Source organism: Macaca mulatta, chromosome 2, assembly GCF_049350105.2.
Source record: "Macaca mulatta isolate MMU2019108-1 chromosome 2, T2T-MMU8v2.0, whole genome shotgun sequence".
Lineage (NCBI taxonomy): Eukaryota > Metazoa > Chordata > Mammalia > Primates > Cercopithecidae > Macaca > Macaca mulatta.
In genome coordinates this window covers 163449885-163471566 of record NC_133407.1, presented here as the reverse complement: position 1 = coordinate 163471566, position 21682 = coordinate 163449885, and the positions used below count along the sequence as shown (strand labels likewise).

The following is a 21682-nucleotide window of genomic DNA, read 5'->3' as shown; positions in this document are numbered from 1 at the left end:
GTCTATTTTATTTTATTTTTCAAAAAAACAGGTCCTGGATTTGTTGGTTTTTGAAATTTTTTTGTGTCTCTATCTCCTTCAGTTCCAGTCTGATCTTGGTTATTTCTTGTCTTCTGCTAGCTTTGGGATTTGTTTGCTCTTGGTTGTCTAGTTTGCTTAGTTGTGATGTTAGATTGTTGACTTAAGATCTTTCTAGCTTTTTGATATGGGCATTTAGTGCTACAAATTTATCTCAACACAGCTTTAGCTGTGTCCCGGAGATTCTGGTACATTGTCTCTTTGTTGTCATTAGTTTCAAGGAACTTCTTGATTTCTGCCTTAATTTCATTATTTACCCAGGAGTCATTCAGGAGCAGGTTGTTCATTTCCATGTAGTTGTATGGTTTTGAGTGAATTTCTTAATCTTGAGTTCTAATTTGATTGTGTTGTGGTTGGAGAGACTGTTTGCTATGTTCAGTTCTTTTGCATTTGCTGAGGAGTATTTTACTTCTGATTATATGATCAATTTTAGACTGCCATGTGGCTATGAGAAGAATGTATATTGTGTTGTTTTTGGGTAGAGAGTTCTGTAGATATCTATCAGGTCCATTTGATCCAGAGTTTAGTTCAGGTCCTGCATATCTTTGTTAATTTTCTGTCTCAATGATCTAATATTGTCAGTGGAGTGTTAAAATCTTTCACTATTATTGAGTGGGAGTCTAAGTCTCTTTGTAGGTCTCTAAGAACTTGCTTTATGAGTCTGGTTGTTCCTACATTAGGTGCATATGTATTTAGGATAGTTAGCTCTTCTCGTTGAATTGAGCCCTTTACCATTATGGAACGCCCTTGTCTTTTTTATCTTTGTTGGTTTAAAGTCTGTTTTGTCAGAAACTAGGACTGCAACCCTTGCCTTTTTTTCCATTTGCTTGGTAAATTTTCCTCCATTCCTTTATTTTGAACCTATGTGTGTCTCTGCACCTGAGATGGGTCTCTGGAAGACAGCATCTGGGTATTTGCTGATGCTGATGGGTCTTTGCTCTTTAGCGAGCTTGCCATTCTGTGTCTTTTAATTGGGGCATTTAGCCCATTTACATTGAAGGTTAGTATTGTTATGTGTGAATGTGATCCTGTCATCATGATGCTAGCTGTTTATTTTGCCAAGTTGTTTATGTGGTTCCTTCATAGTGTCACTGGTCTGTGTACTTCAGTGTGTTTTTGTAGTGGCTGGTAAGTTTTTCCTTTCCATTTTTAGTGCTTCCTTCAGGAGCACTTGCAGGGCAGTCCTGGTTGTAACAAATTCCCTCAGCATTTGCTTGTCTGAAAAGGATCTTATTTCTCCTTCACTTATGAAGCTTAATTTGGCCTGATAGGAAATTCTGGGTTGGAAATTCTTTTCTTTTAAGAATTTTGAATATTGGCCTCCAGTCTCTTTGGCTTGTAGGATTTCTGCTGAGAGATCCACTGTTAGTCTGATGGGCTTCACTTTGTACATGACCTGGCCTCTCTCTCTGGCTGCCCTTAACATTTTTTCTTTCATTTTGACCTTGGATAATCTGATGATTACGTGTTTTGGGGTTGATCTTCTTGTGGGGTATCTTACTGGGGTTCTCCACATTTCCTGAATTTGAATGTTGGCCTGTCTTGCTAGGTTGGCGAGGTTCTCCTGGATGACATCGTGAAGTATGTTTTCCAACTTGGTTCCTTTCTGTCCGTCTCTTTCAGGTACCTCAATCAGTTATAGGTTTGGTCTTTTTACACAATCCCGTATTTGTTGGAGGTTTTGTTTCTTTGTTTGTTTTCGTTCTTTTTTCCTCTATTCTTGCCTGCCTGTCTTATTTCAGAAAGACAGTCTTCAAGCTCTGAGATTCTTTCTGTTGCTTGGTCTACTCGGCTATAGACACTAGTGATTGGATTGTGAAGTTCTCACGTTGTGTTTCTCAACTCCATTAGGTGTTTTATGTTCCCCTCTGAACTGGCTATTCTGGTTATCAGCTTCTGTAATGTTTTATCATGATTCTTAGATTCTTGCATTGGGTTAGAATATGCTCCTTTAGCTCAGCAAAGTTCGTTATTACCCTCATTCTGAAGGCTACTTCTGTCAATTCAGCCATCTCAGTCTCAGCCCAGTTCTGTGCCCTTGCTGGAGAGGTATTGCAATCATTTGGAGGAGAAGAGGTACTCTGGCTTTTTGAGTTTTCAGCATTTTTGCATTGATTCTTTCTCATCTTTGTGGGCTTATCTACCTTCAATCTTTGAGGTTGTTGACCTTTGAATGCGGTTTTTGTGGGGTCTTTTTTGTTTAGGTTGTTGTTGCTGCTTTCTATTTTTCTTTTAATAGTCAGGCCCCTCTTCTGCAGGGCTGTTGTGGTTTGCTGGGGGTCCACTCTAGACCCTAACCACCTGGGTCCCTCCAGCACCTGGAGGTATTAACAGTGAAGGGTGCAAAACAGCAAAAATGGCTGCCTGCTCCTTCCTCTGGGAGCTCTGTCCCAGGGGAACACCAACCTGATACTGACCTGAACACTCCTGTAAGAGGTGTCTGGGGATCCCTTTAGGAGGTCTCACCTAGTCAGGAGGAATGGGATCAGGGACCTGCTTAAAGAAGCAGTATGGCTGCCCTTTGGGGATTGGGTGCACTGCACTGGGGGGATCCGCTTTTGTCCAGACTGTCTAGACTCTCCAGAGCCAGCAGGCAGGAAAGGCTAAGTTGGCTGAGACTGGCCACCCCTCCCTCCAGGCACTCTGTCCCAGAGAGATCAGAGTTCTGTCCATAAAATCCTGGCTGGAGTTGCTGAAATTCTCACAGGGAGGTCCTGCCCAGTGAGGAGGGATGGATCAGGGTCCCACTTAAAGAAGCAGTCTGGCCATGATCTGCCACAGCAGCTGTGCTGTGCAATGGGGAGGAAGTTCTCTTCTATGCTTAGTTTGTTGAGACTTTATCAGAAATTGATGTTGAAGTTTGTCAAAAAATTTTTCTGTATCTACTGAGATGATTACATAGTTTTCTTTTTTAGTTGGTAAATGTCATGAGTTATTGATAAATCTTTGGATATTAAACAAACCTTGCATTCCAGGGACAAACCTCACATTGTCACAATGATGCATTCTCTTTTTACCATTTAGTCATACTCAATTTGTTAAAATTTTGTTTAAAATTTTGAATCTATGTTATAAGACATATTAGCCTATAGCTTTCCCCTTCCTCTTCCTCCTCCTCCCCCTCTCCCTCCTCCTCCTCCTCCTCCTCCTCCTCCTCCTCTTCTTCTTCTTCTTCTTCTTCTTCTTCTTCTTCTTCTTCTTCTTCTTCTTCTTCTTCTTCCTCTTCCTCTTCCTCTTCCTCTTATTCTGTCTATTCAATTTTGGTATCAGGGTAATGCTGTCCTCATAGAATGAGTTGGGAATTACTTCCTTATTTTCAGTTTTTTTTTGAAGAGTTTGAGTTGAACTGGTAATATTTCTAAGGCACAGCTTAGTTCGGTGCCTGTGGTTCAGGTTTTCACATAAGAATACAATCAAGGTGTCACCTGTTTCAAAGTTCACTGACATGGCTGTTAGTAAGCCCCAGGTACTTGCTGGCAGCAGGCTGGAAACATCAGTTCCTTGCCAGTGTGGGCCTCTTTACAGGAAAGCTCATAACACAACAGCTGGCCTCCCACAGAGTGAGTTAGTGGGACAATGAGAGAGATCCAAGATGGAAGTCACAGTTTTTGTGACTTAATGCCAAAAGTGGCATCTCATTAATAAGCAACTCAGTAAGTTCACCCCATACTCAAGGAGAGAGGATTTCATAGGAGTGTGACTACAAGGAGTTGGGAATCATTGAAGAACATCTTAGAGGCTGCCTACCATAGTTGTTTACAACATTACCTTATCCCTCATATCTGTAGAATCTATAGTGATGTCACCTCTCCCATTCCTTATTTGGGTAATTGTATCTTACTTCTTTTTATTCTGATCACTTTGGCTAGAGGTTGATCAGTTTTACTTATCTTCATAGCTTTTGGCTTTACTGACTTTTTCCTATTGTTCTTCTGTTTTCTATTTTATTTTCTAACCTGATCTTTATTATTTCCTTTCTTCTACTTACTTTGGGTCTCATTTGCTCTTTTTTTCTGTTTGTAGGGTGGAAGCTAAGGTCATGGATTTGAGACATTTCTTCTTTTCTAATATGGAGTTTAGTGCTCTAAATTTCCCCCTAATACTGCTTTAGTGGCATCCAACAAATCTTAGGTTGTATTTTTCATTTTAATTCTGGTCAACATTTTCTAGCTTTCCTTTTGATTTCTTTTTTGACCATGGATTATTTAAAGTGTTCTATGTAGTTTCTACATATTTCAGGATTTTCCAGAGATCTTTCCGCTGTTGATTTCCATTTTAATTTGATTGTCAGAAAACATACTTTTTATGACTTGAATCCTTTAAATTTTTTTTTTTTTTTTTTTGAGACAGAGTCTTGCTGTGTCACCCAGGCTGGAGTGCAGTGGCATGATCTTGGCTCACTGCAATCTCTGCCTCCTGGGTTCTCCTGCCTCAGTCTCCCAAGTAGCTGGGACTACAGGTGCGTGCCACCACACCCATCTAATTTTTGTATTTTTAGTAGAGATGGGTTTTCACATGTTGGCTAGGCTGGTCTCAAACTCCTGACCTCTGGTGATCTATCTGCCTCAGCATCCCAAAGTGCTGGGATTACAGGCATGAGCCACTGCACCCGGCTTGAATCCTTTTAAATTTAATGAGACTTTTTCTATGGCCCAGAATATGATGTATCTTAGTAAATGTTCCATGTATACTTCAAAAGAATATGTATTCTGCTGTTGTTGGGTGAAAGGTAATATAAATGTCAATTGGGTCAAGTTGGTTTATAGTGTTCAAGTTTTCTTTATCCTTACTGGTTTTTGAATTTTTTTTTTTAATCAAAAATTCAATATCTGCAACTGGATTTAAACATTTTTGTATTATTTTTATTGTGTTAAAATATCTTTCTTCCTCTTCTTTCTTGCATGTACACACACATGAATACTCACATACACAGTCACAAATTTAGAGACCACAGAATTATAACGAAATCTGATTGTGATGCTGCATCTTTTAATAAATGCATTGTTCAATAAAACACTTTTGAAACTGGGTTATTTTATCTTTCCTTGTCTGACTTTGTAAGCCACTTAATTGTAAAATGTGTTTCTATTCAGAGTACCTCTTAATATTGTATTCTTTATGCCAAGTCATGCTCCCATTGCAAACAAAACAGGCAGCAAAATCTTTAACAGAGTGAAAGAAATATAAGGGTTTCTAGTATAATGCTGTTTACAGGTGTTCCTGTTTTAACAGGATATGTAAATGCTTGATAAACCTTGTATTCTGCAAAATTATATGTAAAAATAATAGTTTGTGGGGAAAATAGGATGGGGTCATAACACTCAAAACAGTTAACTTTGTAACACGAGTATTAATAAAATATTAAATCTTCCAACTAAAACACTACCACCCAGTAAATGTCCACTATCATTTGTACTCAGGATCAAAGTCAACTTCTACAGTCTTAAATCTCAAGACACAGGTCCTCAGGGGCATTCATCTCCAATAGATAACATTGTCAAAAAATTAAAAATCTGCTCTGGATCTGTGCTTTCTTTAACAATCAACTGAAGTTTTTAAACATAAGGCAAATGTCTTCTCTGCTTCTTCATCTACTCCTACAGCCTCATGTTGTAGGGAAGACACAAGTTCTTAAGCCATTAAGCCAGCCACTACTTGCCCTAAGGGATGGAACTGCCAAGCTTAAAGCTTCCTTTATTAGCTGTGAGAAAGCTTGCCCCTGAATGTTTAAACTATTGATTTGCTGGGGGAAAAGTAACATATGAATTAATGACATAATTTTCTTATTACCAACTGGGTAATACCAATTAAGTATTACTTTGCATTATAGAAACATGCTATAGCTGAAAAGGCTACTCCATAGTTCTCTAACCTTGAAATGCATGATTTTCCCAGTCATTTTGTTGGCAGTAGCCACCGCTGAGATTTAAATCTCTTTCCTTCCAGGATTACTGGGTGCATATTTACTGAGCACCTATTATGTCCCAGAGTCTGTTCTAAATGCTGGAGACACAGTGGTGAGCACAACAGGACAGGCAAAGTCCCTGTGTTCACAGACTTCCATTCTGGTAGGGGATACAGACAATCAAGAGGTAAATCGATAAATATGGTATAGCAGACTATGCTTGCTATAAGGAACATAAAACAGGCTGATAGGATATGGAATGAGATGAGCGGGTGATCATGGGTAGAGATGCTATTTTAGATAGGATGATCAGGGAAAGTGTCTCTGAAGAGGTGACATTGGAGCCAAGACCTACAAGATGAGAAGAAATTAGTCATGGGAAGATCTGAGGAGGACTTCCAGGCAGAGGGAACAGTTCAGGAACAGTAAGTACAAAAGCCTTGAGATGGGAGTCAGTGTAGTGTGCTTGAGGAACAGAATGAAAAGTGGATGAGGCAGTCTCTGGGGTATACTCTAGTTGGAGTGCCACATATCACCACCATGCTGAGGGTGACCCAACGACCAAGTCACTGCTGCTTAACAATTCCATATCCTCCATGCCTAACATGGCAAAACAGCGTCCCAAAATGCAACTGACCGATTCTCATCTGAGTGTCAAATCCACATGCAATGGAACACAACATGATTGGTCACCACACAGGGTAAGGCTGGAGTGGGGCCGGACGAGTTTGGCTGGTTTGAGGAAGCTGTTAATTTCTGATTGTGGGCTCCATCTAGAAGTCAGCTGTGGGCTAAGGAGAAGGTTGGGGCAGGGCTTCTCATGAGGTACCCTGGGACAGCTGTGGTAGGATGAGGGTACAGTGTTGGGGTGGGAGAGATGGGATGGGCCCTGAGGAAGGATGAAATTGCATCCAAGCCAAGGTGCTACAAGTTCCTTTAGAAAAACATCACCATTTTGCTTCTTTTGCGAATCCTGGGAGCCATACTTACCTCAATGAGTCTGTGACTTTCCAGTCAGGCAGAATTATCTAGCAAATAGCCAGGTAGTAGCGCTTCACTGCTTTTGCAGAAACCCTAACTCACCCAGACTGGTTCTGCTGTGTTGTCCTCAAGTTGTGTGTTGCTTTGGAATCCTCTACATGGTCTTCATTTTAAATATAAATACCTCATCTTCTCAGAAGGATTGTACCTCCATTATAGAGAGAGACTCTTCATTCTCTTCTTTGCATACCCTTGCAGTAGTTAGCACAATACTGACCTACATCTTTCCCTTTCTCAACAGGTAGACTATTTCAGAGGGAACTTCTCATGTGGCTTAATCCTGTGGTGGGAGACCAGCTAGCAGCTTGTGCTGCCAAAATAATACTAACATTCTGGGTTTCATGATTCAGCTATGTGTGAGGAGAAACTGGGCTGCTTACCTGTTCTTCCTGCAGCGAATTGTAAAGGCAAGAAAGAAAAGTATCAGCAGAAGTCCACAGCTGAGAAAAGTCCAAACAATACCCAAGAGGACAGGAGATAATGAAGAGATGGTCTTACTGCTGTGGTGGGAAGATGTCTGAGGACAGAATAAGGAGAAGCTGTTAGGAATGAAGGATTTTCTTTAGGTCAAAACCAAACTGCCCCATCGTCACCAATGCTGGGAAATATGTATCCTGCATGAGCAGTTCCTCCTCCCCCTCCTCCCCTTCCTCATCCTCCTTTCCTTCTACCTCCTCCTCCCCAACACCACCACCAACACATATATCTGAGCAGCCCTGGTACCCCGTGGCTGCTCACTTACAATTGTTGTCTTGCAGAGATCATGAAGGGGTCTCCGATCCAGCTCCTGGCCAGGAAAGCCGTCACACAATTCAGAGCAGTTTATTTCAGGCTCCATGTCACCACATGCCCCTGTTGGTGTGTGCTTATTCACAGTCTTGGTTACCCACTGGTAGGGATGCAGATCTTTGACTAAAACACAAGAGCAACTCAAATCTTTTCTTCAGAGGTCCCATTTTGGAGCTGGCTGCAGGCTCAGAATCCACAGTGAACAACACATTCAGGTAGAAGCAAAGGGTTATTTCACTAGGCTCCTTCATCAGACATCCTTCAACTGGTTACCCTCCAAAATCAGACATCCTTCGCGGGCTGCCAGTGCATGCCATGTGAGTCAAGAGTGGACATCTTAGTAACCATCAGGCTACACAAAGTGATGATTCTGGTTAACCACCAGATGGCAGTCGCTGCTTGAGTACCCTCACTCTGGTTCCTGAAGAAAGGAAAGCAATTAAACCTGTTAAACAAAAGGCATGCGCGTGTGCACACAAACACATAAATGGTTTATTACAGAGGTTTTAAAATATCATCTATTTTAATTACATAGTTATATTTTATTATACACTTTATTATATATATTATAAAGGTATCAAATATACTTAAATAAACATATTTTAAGCCATTATAATAAATAGTATTTTTAAAACAAAGATAAAACATATCTAACATTTTCTGCAGTTTCTTTTCAGATCCTTTTTATGGCCCAGTACTGTAAAGACCTTAGCTTAGACTTGTGAGCCACATCTTTCTTTTTTCCATACTGGAAAACCCAGTGCCCTCCCAGGATCTTTCTATGCAGCTCATGGCTTAAGTTCTGTCTGATCCTGGATGGTGCTGGGCTCAGGTGCCCCATGCTGTCTCCTCACATGATCTGTCGGTCACTCTAGCTCTTGTTCTCTCAGTGAGGAACATTCTATGTCCAGTCAGTTGGGGTCACAGAAAGGTACCCAAGCTGCCTGCAAGAGCCTTTGTTTGTATTTAAACTGTGAGACTAACAGGAGTGAGACAGACTACTCAGACAATAGGGAAAGAAACTGGGGAGCTCTAGGAACTCCTGCAGAGTGAGTGGCTGGCCAGAGGATGGTGTTATTTCTCTCAGAAGATCCTTGCAATATGAATAATGTGATCTAAAGAGAAGCTCAGCCTTGTGGAACGAAGAAAGGCGAAAAGGCTCAAATTAGCACCAGTAGAAAAGATAGCCATATCCCTAATTCTTTAAAGCAATCAATCCCTTAATAGAGAAAATAGATTTGAAATTTTACCAATGGTAATCTAAAAGAGGCTGCCACTTCTGCTTTGTGTTTTTTAAACAGCTTAGCACAGTTTTCTTTCATTGTGAAGGAAAATTGGAAAGGCAAAAATATCAGTTACTATTATTTCAATTGCCACTGAACACAGGGCCCACGTTTAAGCCAGAACAACAGTGACAGGTGGAGAGTGCCATCTTTTGAGTCTGTGTGCTTATGCACAAACAATATAGCACCAGGTGCTGGCCATTCATTGGCCTCTCATATGTTCCTGAATTATTTACCAGGTTTATTACAATGAAATCCCAAGAGAACTAAAAGCCAGTATCTCCCATCAAGGCATTTCAATTCTTGCATAGTCTGGTCAGATTATTTAATGGAAAATTATGAAGCAAATATAAAAACCTATTTGCATTCTAATTTAGTTGAGATTTTGATTGCTAGAAAGATATTTTTTCTTTTCTTTTGTTTTTTAAAGTTGGACATTTTCCTATTGTGCCTTCTAGCATAGAGCCATACTGCAAACCACAGGGAGGGCTATTACGACATGATGGATTAGAAGAAAACGTACTTTTCCTATATTGCCCTTTTAATCATAGTGGCAACTAAGTACACTTATATTTGAACCATTATTCATTCAATGTTTATATATTATTATATCATTTGGAAGAAGTGTGTATGTGTATGTATGGGTGTATATATATATAAAACCTCATTTTATCCTCACTATAGTGTTTTGTGACGTAAACACCATTCCTCATTTTCAAATAAGTAAACTGAAAAACAGATAAGAGGAAAACCCTGCTCCAAATCTGCAGAAGCAAGAATCCCAGGAGTTTACATTCCAAGGCCAATGTCATCCCAGTATACACTCCACATGGTACAGACACTCTGGACTAACCTCTTCCAAGAAGACACCAATGGGCCTCTTGGGTTTCTTCAGCTCCAGTTCCCAGAGCTGCACTTCTGTGGGCTCCCTAGAGCACGGCATGCCACAGTGCCTCTTTCCTAGTAGTTCTCAATGATGCAATTTTGCACCTTTAGGGGACATCTGGCAATTCTGGAGACACTCGTGGTTGTCAAAATTAAGAGAAGGGTGCTATTCACATCTAGTAGGTAGATGCCACGGATGCTGCTAAACATACTATAATTCACAGGATGGTCCGAACAACAAATAATTATCTGGCCTCAAATGTCAATAGTGCTAAGGTTGAGAAACCCTGGTCAACACTGTACACCCCAGGTGGGCTGACAATCTTAAACTTCAATTATCTTTGAGGGATTCTGTGAATATGATGGGGTTGTCCATCTGAGCCTAAAGTCCTGGGGGATGCAACTCTGACTTGGGATAAATTTCTCAGCACATTCTAGACGTACCCTTGGATAAGCTAAACTCACTGACGTCGAACTCCGAATGCTAGACCCCTCTTTAGTCCATGGATATCCAGTGTAGAAACTTTATATACTGTGATATTGGGCTCCTATATGGGACAGGCATTAAACTGCAAACTTGGCACACATTCACAGAGATTCACACAAGAGGAGCTGATGAAACAATGAAGGGCTCAATCATTGAAAGGAAAGAGTTAAATGGTTTCAAAAAGTGTTTAGTGATTGGGAAAGTGGGTGGGGAGTTATCAGAGATGGTAATGGTAAGACATCTGACCACAACATATATACAGAATCGAAGGCACAAAGGGAAGGGTCTTGCAAGCCCCTCCAAAAGCTACCTTCCCCCTGTACCCTCACACCAAAGTCTCTAGGGAGAAACTGTTTATGTCACAGACAGTAGTAGACCCAAGGCCATGCGTGGTAGTGTTTGCAATTTATTTGACAGAGATTACAGAATCCTTCCCAGTGATTAGGATCAGGAAAACAGACACTATTCCCAAGTGCAAGATGGTCATTTGCAAGTTCACCCCTCTGTATAGGCCCGTATCTTTCTCACAAAATCTCTATTCTTCTATACACTATTTACGACCATTTAAAAACAGTCATACAAATACTGTCTTTTAACAAGTTGTTTTGGTTGTTTTGCAATTGGTAGAACTTCTGCTTCTGTCTGTGAAGAATTAACTGCTGTGAAAATTGCTTTTTTCTGTGAACAAGTTGAACACCAGACAAAACACATAAAACAACTATTTTCAGACATTGTACAACAGATGCCACACAACCGGGATTCCTAAGAGATACTGCCAAAGGTCATTTCCAGGTCACAGCACGTGGAGGGAAAACCAATCAGAACCTAGAATTCTACCTGAGGTAAGCGGAATGGATTGGAATTTGAGGATGTTGAGGTGGTTAGAATTTGTGGGGCAGAGTAATGAAGAAGAGTGGGGAGAGCACTTTGGAAATCTGCAGAGGATCCCCCCGAGTCTTTTTCTGAGTACTGATTTGAATATGAGCAGGAAGAAACTACTTGAAGTTGAAGAAAAAACATTGATAGGCAATAGCTGAGTAATTCCTGGAGCTCACACAGGGCTGAGACTACCCTGTGTTTCCATCAGCCAGTGTGGAGAGACCCCATAACACGCAGGACATTGGATAGAATCCTCAGAAAAGCTACATCTTAGTAGTAAAAATAAATTAACCCTAAACTAGATGTTACTCTGGATATACCCTAAAGGAAAGTCTCAAATGGATCAAAGTGATCTGTAAAAACTCAATTGCATTCCAGAACACAACTCAATGGTCTTAAAAGGAATATAACAAGATCCAGTGTTCAACAATGTAAAATTCAAAATAATCACCAGGCATTCAAAGAAATGAAAAAATACGACCTATAACCATAAAGTTTTAAAAAATAGATAAATAATATCAGAGAAATAACAGAAATGATACAACTGTCACACAAGAACCTTAAAACAACTATTATAAATATGCTCTAGGATATAAAGCAAAATATGAACAAAATGAGGAAGAATTGAAAGATAATCCAAATGGAACTTCTAGAGATAACAATAATATCTGAAATTAAAATATAACAGATCAGACACTGCAAAAAGAAACACTGGTTAACTTAAAAACATAGCAATAGAAATTATCCAAAAATCTGACCTCATTTAAAATTGCTTCACACTCCTTCTAGCTTTTGTAAATGTTCTTTCTCTGATCTGCCTTTTCCTCCATTGTCCTCAACAGCTTGTATTTTTATGTATTTATTTTTTTGAGACAGAGTCTCACTCTGTTCTCCAGTCTGGAGTGCAGTGGTGGGATCTCAGCTCACTGCAACCTCTGCCTCCCAGCTTCAAGTGATTCCCCTGTCTCAGCCTCCCTAGTAGCTGGAATTACAGGCACCTGCCACCATACCCAGCTAATTTTTGTATTTTTAGTAGAGACCAGGTTTCACCATGTTGGCCAGGTTGGTCTCAAACTCCTGACCTCAAGTGATTTGCCTGCCTTGGCCTCCCAAAGTGCTGGGATTACAGGTATGAGCCACCATGCCCAGCCTGTCCTCAACACTTTTTAATGTGTTATTTATTTATGCATTGGTGTCCACTGATTATTGTTTGACTTCCCCCATTAGAACATAAATTCTATGAAAGTAAGGATCTTAATTTTGTATACCAGTGTATTTCCAGGTGCATAAAGAGAAAAATGATTGATAAGAATGATATATGGCAGAGGATCAAGATGGCAAAATAGAAGTCTCCACTGATCATTCCTTCTGCAAGGACACCAAGTTAACAGCTATCTACACAGAAAAAAAACACCTTCATAAGAACCAGAAATCAGAGCAGAAAGGAAAACTGGACCAAACTCAGCTGACATGTACAAACGGAGGGAGGATTTAAAACAGCACTAGCCAGAGAGGAATCATCAATCCCAGTGGTCTAAACTTGAGTGCCTGCAAATCTCACCAGGGAGGGCCACAGTGTTCTTTGTTTACAAGTAAACTTTAAAAGCAGTCTAGGCCATAAGGACTACAACTCTTAGGTGAGTCCTAGTGCTGAACTAGGCCCAGAGACAGCAGATTGGGAGTGCATGCAACCTACTGAGACACCAGCTGGGGCAGTCAAGAGAGTACTGGCATCACCCCTCCCCTTACCCCAGGCTACACAGCTTACAGCTCCAAAAGAGACCCCTTCCTTCCACTTGAGAATAGGAGAGGGAGAAGTAGGGGAGAACTCTGTCTTGCATCTAGGATACCAGCTCATCCACAGCAGGATAGGGCACTGGTCAGAGTCATGAGGCCCCCATTCTAGGCCCTAGCAACCAGGCGACATATCTAGACACACCCTGGGCCAGAGGGAACCCACTGCATTGAAGGAAAGGACCCAGCCCTGCCAGCATTTATCACCTGCTAAGTGAAGAGCCCTTGGGCCCTGAATAACCAGCAGCAATAAACAGGGACTATGTTGAGGGCCTTGGGTGAGCTTCTGAGACTTGCTTGCTTCAGGTGGGACTCAGTACATTACCAGCTATGGTGGCTGCAGGACAAAACTCCTTCTGCTTGACAAAAGCAGAAGGAAATGTCAAAGGGACTTTGTCTTGCACTTTAGGTACCAGCACAGATATAGGAGATTAGAATACCAAGAGGGCTCTTGGAACCCCTGAATATAAGACTTGACCTTTGGGCAGCATTTCTGGACCTTCCCTGGGCCAGAGGGGAGCCCACTGTCCTGAAGGGTGAGTATCAGGCTAGGTAGCATTCAGGACAAGCTGATTTAAGGGACCTTGGGCCTTAAGGGAACATCAGCAGTAGTCTGGCAGTCCTCCTCATGGCCTGGGTTGGCAGTGGCTACAGGATGAGGTTCCTCTGCCTTTGGAAAGGGGAGGGAAGAGTGGGAAGGACTGTGTCTTGTGGTCTGAGGGCCAGCTCAGCCACAATATGACAGAACACCAGGTAGACTTCTAAGGTTTTGGACTCTAGTCCTTGACTCCTGGACCTACCTGGGGCATGGGAGAAGGACAAAGCCTTTCCTCTAAAATCTGGAACACAACATCACTGTTATTCAACATACTACTGGAATTCCTAGCTAGAGCAATTGGATAAGATAAAGATATAAAAAGCATCCAAATTGGAAAGGAATAACTCAAATTATCATTGTTTGCAGACAATATGATCTTATATTTGGAAAGACTCTACAAGAAAACAATTAGAACTGATAAATTCAATAAAACTGCATGGTACAAAATCAACATACATTTACTCAAATAAATATGAATCATTCTATTATAAAGACACATGCACATGTATGTTCATTGCAGCACTAGTCACAATAACAAAGACATAGAATCAAACTAAATGCCCATCAACGGTAGACTGGATAAAGATAAAAAAATAAAGTTCTTGTGACACAAAAGAACTTTACAATGCAATCAGAAGTATCCATAGGATAAACCAAGCAGTGGAAAGAATCTCAGAGCTTGGACACTATTTTTCTGCATATAGACAGGCAGACAAGAATACAGAAAAAAAGAAAAAGAAAAGGAATGAACAAAACCTCAGATAAATAAGAGATGATGTAAAGAGACCAAACCTATTACCTGACTGGGGTACCTGAAAGAGAGGGCAGAATGGAACCAAGTTGGAAAACATACATCAGGATAGCATCCAGGAGAACTTCTCCAACCTAGCAAGGTGGGCCAAAATACAAATTCAGGAAATGCAGAGAACCCCAGTAAGATACTCCACAAGAAGATCCCTCCAAGACACATAATCATCAGATTCTCCAAGGTGAAAATGAAAAAAAAAAAAATGCTAAAGGTAGCCAATGAGAAAGTCCAGGTCACCTATAAAGAGAAGCCCAATAGAAAACAGTGGACCCCTCAGCAGAAACCCTACAAGCCAGAAGAGACTGGAAACCAATATTCAACATTCTTAAAGAAAAATATTTCCAATCCAGAATTTCATATCTGGCCAAACTAAGCTTCATAAGCGAAGGAGAAATAAGATCCTTTTCAGATAAGCAAATGCTGAGGGAATTTGTCACAACCAGGCTGCCCTGCAAGCACTCCTGAAGGAAGCACTAAATATGGAAAGGAAAAACTGTTACCAGTTAATAGAAGAACATACTAAAGTACACAGACCAGTGACACTATGAAGTTACCACAAAAACAAGTCAGCAAAATAACCAGCTAGCATCATGATGACAGGATCAAATTCATACATAACATACTAACCTTAAATATAAATGGGCTAAATGCCCCCAATTAAAAGACACAGAATGGCAAGCTGGATAAACAGCCAAGGCCCATCAGTATGCAGTCTTCAAGAGACCCATCTCAAGTGCAAAGACACACATAGGCTCAAAATAAGGGAATGGAGAAAAATTTACAAAGCAAATGGAAAACACAAGAAAGCAAGGGTTGCAGTCCTAGTTTCTGACAAAACAGACTTTAAACCAACAAAGATTAAAAAAAAAAAAAAGACAAAGAAGGGCATTCCATAATGGTAAAGGGTTCAATTCAACAAGCAGAGCTAACTATCCTAAATATATATGTACCCAATACAGGAGCACCCAGATTCATAAAGCAAGTTCTTAGAGACCTACAAAGAGACTTAGACTCCCATACAATAATAGTGAAATACTTTGACACTCCACTGAAAATATTAGACAAATCATTCAGACAGAAAATTAACAAAGATATTCAGGACCTGAACTAAGCTCTGGATCAAGAAGACCTGATAGATATCTACAGAACTCTCCACCCCAAAACAACAGAATATACATTCTTCTCATCACCACATGGCACTTTCTCAGCAAAAGCAAAAGAATTGAAATCATAACAGTCTTTCTGACCACAGCACAATCAAATTAGAACTCAAGATTAAGAAATTCACTCAAAACCACACAACTACATGGAAACTGAACAATCTGCTCCCGAATGACTCCTGGGTAAATAACAAAATTAAGGCAGAAATCAAGAAGTTCCTTGAAACTAATGACAACAAAGAGACAACATACCAGAATCTCTGGGGTGCAGCTGAAGCAGTGTTAAGAGGAAAATCTACAGCACTAAATGCCCACATCAAAAAGCTAGAAAGATCTCAAGTTAACAACCTAATATCACAACTAAAAGAATGACAGAACCAAGAGCAAACAAATTTCAAAGTTAGAAGAAGACAAGAAATAACCAAAATCAGATCAGAGCTGAAATGAAGATATAGACACAAAAAACCTTTCAAAAAAATCAATGAATCCAGGAGCTGTTTTTCTTAAAAAAAAAAAAAAATTAATAAGATAGGCAACTAATTAGACTAATAAAGAACAAAAGAGAGAAGAATCAAACAGACACAATCAGAAATGTTAAGTAGGATATCATCACTGACCCCACAGAAATACAAACAACTATCAGAGAATACTATAAACACCTGTATGCTAGAGAATCTAGGAGAAATGGATGAATTCCTGGACACAAACACCTTCTCAAGACTGAAGCAGGAAGAAATTGAATCCCTGAATATATCAATAACAAGCTCTGAAATTGAGGCAGTAACAAATAGCCTACCAACCAAAAAAAGCCCAGGATCAGACAGATTCACAGCAGTACAAAGAAAAGCTGGCACCATTTCTACTGAAACTTTCCCAAAAAATTGAAAAGGAAGGACTTCTCCCTAACTCATTCTTGAGGCCACTATCATCCTCATAACAAACCTGGCAGAGATATAACAACAAAAAAAGAAAACTTCAGGCCAATATCCTTGATGAATATTGAGGCAAAAATCCTCAACAAAATACTAGCAAACCAAATCCAGCAGCACATCAAAAAGACTATCCACTACTATCAAGTTGGCTTCTTCCCTGAGATTTGAGCTTGGTTCAACATACGCAAATCAATAAATGTGATTCATCACATAAACAGAATCAAAGACAAAAACCACATGATTATCTCAATAGGCCCAGAAAAAGGTCTTTGATAAAATTAAACATCGCTTCATGTTAAAAACTCTCAATAAACTAGGTACTGAAGGAACATACTTCAAAATAATAAAAGCCATCTATGACAAACCCACAGCCAGTATCATATTGAATGGGCAAAAGCTGGAAGCATTCCCCTTGAAAACTGGCACAAGACAAGGATGCCCTATCTCACTATTTCTATCCAACATAGTATTGGAAGTTCTGGCCAGGGCAATCAGGCAAGAGAAAAATAAATGGTATTCAAATAGGAAGAGAAGAAGTCAAATTATCTTTGTTTGCAGATGACACGATCCTATATCTAGAAAACTCCATTGTCTCAGCCCAAAAGCTTCTTAAGCTGATAAGCAACTTCAGCAAAGTCTCAGGATATAAAAATCAATGTGCAAAAATTGCTAACATTCCTATACACCAACAACAGGCAAGCAGAGAGCCAAATCATGAATGAACTCCCATTTGTAATTGCTACAAAAAGAATAAAATACCTAGGAATTGAGCTAATAAGGGAAGTGAAAGACCTCTTCAAAGAGAACTACAAACCACTGTTCAAAGAAATCAGAGAAGACACAAACAAATGGAAAAAGATTTCATCCTCATGGATAGGAAGAATCAATATTGTGAAAATGGCCATATTGCCCAAAGTAATTTATAGATTCAATGCTATTCCCATTAAACTACCATTAACATTCTTCACAGAATTAGAAGAAAACCATTTTAAAATTCATATGGAACCAAAAAAGAGCCCAAAGAGCCAAGGCAATACTAAGCAAAAAGAACAAAGCTTGGGGCATCACACTACCCAACTTCAAACTATAGTACAAGGCTACAGTAACCCAAACAGCATGGTAGTTGTACAAAAGCAGACACATAAACCAATGAAACAAAATAGAGAGCTCAGAAATAAGACCGCATAACTACTGCCATCTGACTGTTGATAAGCTTGACAAAAACAAGCAATAGGGAAAGGATTCCCTATTTAATAAATGGCACTGGGGGAACTGGCTAGCCTATGCAGAAAATTGACACTGGACCCCTTCCTTACACCATATACAAAAATTAACTGAAGATGGATTAAAAACTTAAATGTAAAACCCAAAGCTATAAAAAAAAACTCTAGAAGAAAGTCTAGGCAAAACCATTCAGGACATAAGCACAGGCAAAGATTTCATGACAAAAATGCCAAAAGTGATTGCAATGAAAGCAAAAATGACAAATGGAATCTAATTAAACTTAAAAGCTTCTGCACAGCAAAAGAAACTATTATTAGAACAGACAACCTAAAGAATGGGAGAAAAATTTCTACAATTTATCTATCTGACAAACGTTTAATAACCAGAGTCTACAAGGAATTTAAACCAATTTACAAGAAAAACAAACAACACCATTAAAAAGTGGGCAAAGGACATGAACAGACACTTCTCAAAAGAAGATATACATCTGGCCAACAAACATATGAAATAAAGCTCAACGTCACTGATCATTAGAGAAATGCAAATCAAAACCACAATGAGATACCATCTCATGCCAGTCAGAATGGCTATTATTAAAAAGTCAAAAAACAACACAAGCTGCCAATGTTGTGGAGAAAAAGGAACTATTGGTGTGAGTGTGAATTAGTTCAATCATTGTGGAAGATAGTGTGGCAATTCCTCAAAGATCCAGAAGCAGAAATACCATTTGACCCAGCAATCCCATTACTGGGTCTATATCCAAAGGAATATAAATCATTCTGTTATAAAGATAAATGCACACATATGTTCACTGCAGCACTATTCATAATAGCAAAGACATGGAATCAACCTAAAGGTCCATCAATGATATACTGGATAAAGAAAATGTGGTACATATACACCATGGAATACTATGCAGCCATAAAAAGGAACGAGATCATGTCCTTTGCAGGGACATGAATGGAGCTGGAAGCCATTATCCTCAGCAAACTAATGCAGGAACAGAAACCCAAACACTTCATGTTCTCACTTATAAGTAGGAGCTGAATGATGAGAACACATGGACACATGTTGGGGGGAAGCAACATACACTGGTGTGGTGAGGGAGGGAGAGCATCAGGAAGAATAGCTAATTCATGCTGGCCTTAATGCCTAGGTGATTTGATGATCTGTGTAGTAAACCACCATGGCACACGTTTACCTATGTAACAAACTTGCACACCTTGCACATGTACTCTTGAACTTAAAAGTTGAAGAAGAAAAAGAAAATATGGTACATATACATCATGGAATACTATGCAGCCACAAAAAGAATGAGATTATATCCTTTGCAGGAACATGGATGGAGATGGAGGCCATTATCCTCAGCAAAGTAACGCAGGAACAGAAAACCAAATACTGCATGTTCTCACTTACAAGTGGGAGCTAAATGATTAGAACACATGGACACATAGAAGGGAACAACAGACACTGGAGCCTACTGAGGGTGAAGAGTGGGAGGAGGGAGAGGATCAGAAAAAACAACTAATGGGTACTAGCTTAGTACCTGGGTGATGAAATAGTCTGTACAACAGTTTATCTATATAACAAACCTGTACATATACACCTGAACTTAAAATAAAAGTTTATAAAAAATCAGTAGCATTTCTATATGCCAATAGTGAACTATGTGAAAACGAAATAAAAATGTAATCCCATTTACAATAGCCACATATAAAATTAAATATCTAGGAATTAACCTGACCAAAGAAGTGAAAGATCTGTATAATGAAAACTATAAAACACAGATTACAAAAATTGAAGAAGACACCAAAAATGGAAAAATATCCCATATTCATGGATTAGAAGAATCAATGTTGTTAAAATGTCCATACTACCCAAAGCAATCTACAGATTCAATGCAATCCCTATCAAAATACCAATGACATTCTTCACAGAAATAGAAAACACAACCTAAAATTTATGTGGAACCACAAAAGACCCAGGATAGTTAAAGCTATCCTAAGTGAAAAGAACAAAACTGGAGGAATCACATTACCTGACTTCAAATTATGCTACAGAACTATTGTAACTGAAACAGGATGGTACTGGCATAAAAACAGACTCATAGACCAATCGAACAGAGTAGAGAACCCAGAAACTACAGTGAACTCATTTTTGGCAAAGGTGCCAAGAACATTCACTGGGGTAAAGAGGGTCTCTTCAATAAATGGTGCTGGGAAAACTGGATATCCACATGCATAAGAATGAAACTGGACACCCATCTCTCACCATATACAAAAATCAAAACAAAATGGATTAAAGATGTAAATCTAAGACCTCAAACTATCAAAATACTACATAAAACATTGAAGAAAGTCTCTAGGACATTGGTCCGGGCAAACATTTCTTGAGCAATACGCCACAAGCACAGGCGACCAAAGCAAAAATGGAAAAATAGGATCACATCAAGTTACAAAGCCTCTGTACATCAAAGGATACAATCAACAAAGTCAAGAGACAACTCACAGAATGAGAAAAAATATTTGCCAACTACCCATCTGACAAAGGATTAATCACCAGAATATATAAGGAGCTCAAACAACTCTATAGGAAAAAATTTAATAATCCGATTTAAAAAATGGGCAAAAGAGCTAACAAATTTTTCCAACAAAGACAGACAAATGGCAAACAGGTATATGAATAGATGCTCAATGTCATTTATCATTAGAGAAACGCAGATGAAAACTAAAATAAGATATCTTTTCGCCCCAGTTAAAATGGCTTATATCCAAACGACAGGCAACAACAAATGCTGGTAAGGATGTGGAGAAAAAGGGACCTTTGTACACTGTTAGTGGGAATATACATTAGTGCAACCATTATGGAGAACAGTTTGGAGGTTCCTCAAAAACCTAAAAATAGAGCTACCGTATGATCTGGCAATCCCATTGCTGGGTATATACTCAAAAGAAAGAAAAGCAGTATTAAAGCGATGTCTGCACTCCTGTGTTTGTTGCAGCATTGTTTATTATAGCTAAGATTTGGAAGCAACCTAAATGTCCATCAACAGATGAATGAATAAAGAAAATGTGGTACATCTACACAATGACATACTATTCATCCATATATAAGAATTAGGTCCAGTAATTAGCAACAAGATGGATGGCACTGGAGATCATTATGTTAAGTGAAATAAGCCAGGCACAGAAAGACAAACATCACATCTTCTCATTTATTTGTGGGATCTAAAAATCAAAACAAGTAAACTCATGAACAGAATACAGAAGGATGGTTACCATAGGCTGGAAAGGAAGTGGGAGGTGGGGGGAGAAGTGGGTATGGTTAAAGTATATAAAAAATTAGTTAGAATGAATAAGACTTACTATTTGACAGTACAACAGGGTGACTATAGTCAATAATAACTTAATTGTACATTTTAAAATGAAGAGTGTAAGTAGATTGTTTTTACACATGATCTTATCCCAAAAGGCTGAGAAGCAATAAGAGTGTAAATGGATTGTTTTTAATTCAAAGAATAAATGCTTGAGGGAATAGATACCCCATTCTCCATGATGTGCTTATTTTACATTGTATGCCTATATCAAAACATCTCATGTACCCCTAAATATATTCACCTATTTACTCACATAAATTAAAAATAAAAAAGAATGAACATGGTCTCAATGACCTATAGAATAGCAAGCTGTCTAACATACATGTAATTGCTGTTTGAGGGAGAAAAAGTGAGGAGAGAGGAGTAGAAAAAATATTTGAAAAATAATGACCAAAATTTTTCACATTTGATGAAAAGTATAAACCTACAGATCCAGGCTTAAC

The 21682-nt window shown here is 39.2% G+C and overlaps 1 protein-coding gene across 2 annotated transcripts in view; it reads right to left on the bottom strand.

Moving 5' to 3' along the window:
• Positions 1 to 21682, bottom strand: part of GPR156 (G protein-coupled receptor 156) — a 138733-nt gene that overhangs the window by 89629 nt on the left and 27422 nt on the right. For both annotated transcript variants that reach the window (XM_015129961.3, XM_077993851.1), the window contains exons 2-3: positions 7767 to 8234; positions 7405 to 7541 (exon numbers count right to left, since the gene is read on the bottom strand). In XM_015129961.3, coding sequence (XP_014985447.3) covers positions 7405 to 7541; positions 7767 to 7862 — 233 coding nt within the window. In that variant the 5' untranslated portion in view covers positions 7863 to 8234. The remainder of the gene's footprint in view (positions 1 to 7404; positions 7542 to 7766; positions 8235 to 21682) is intronic.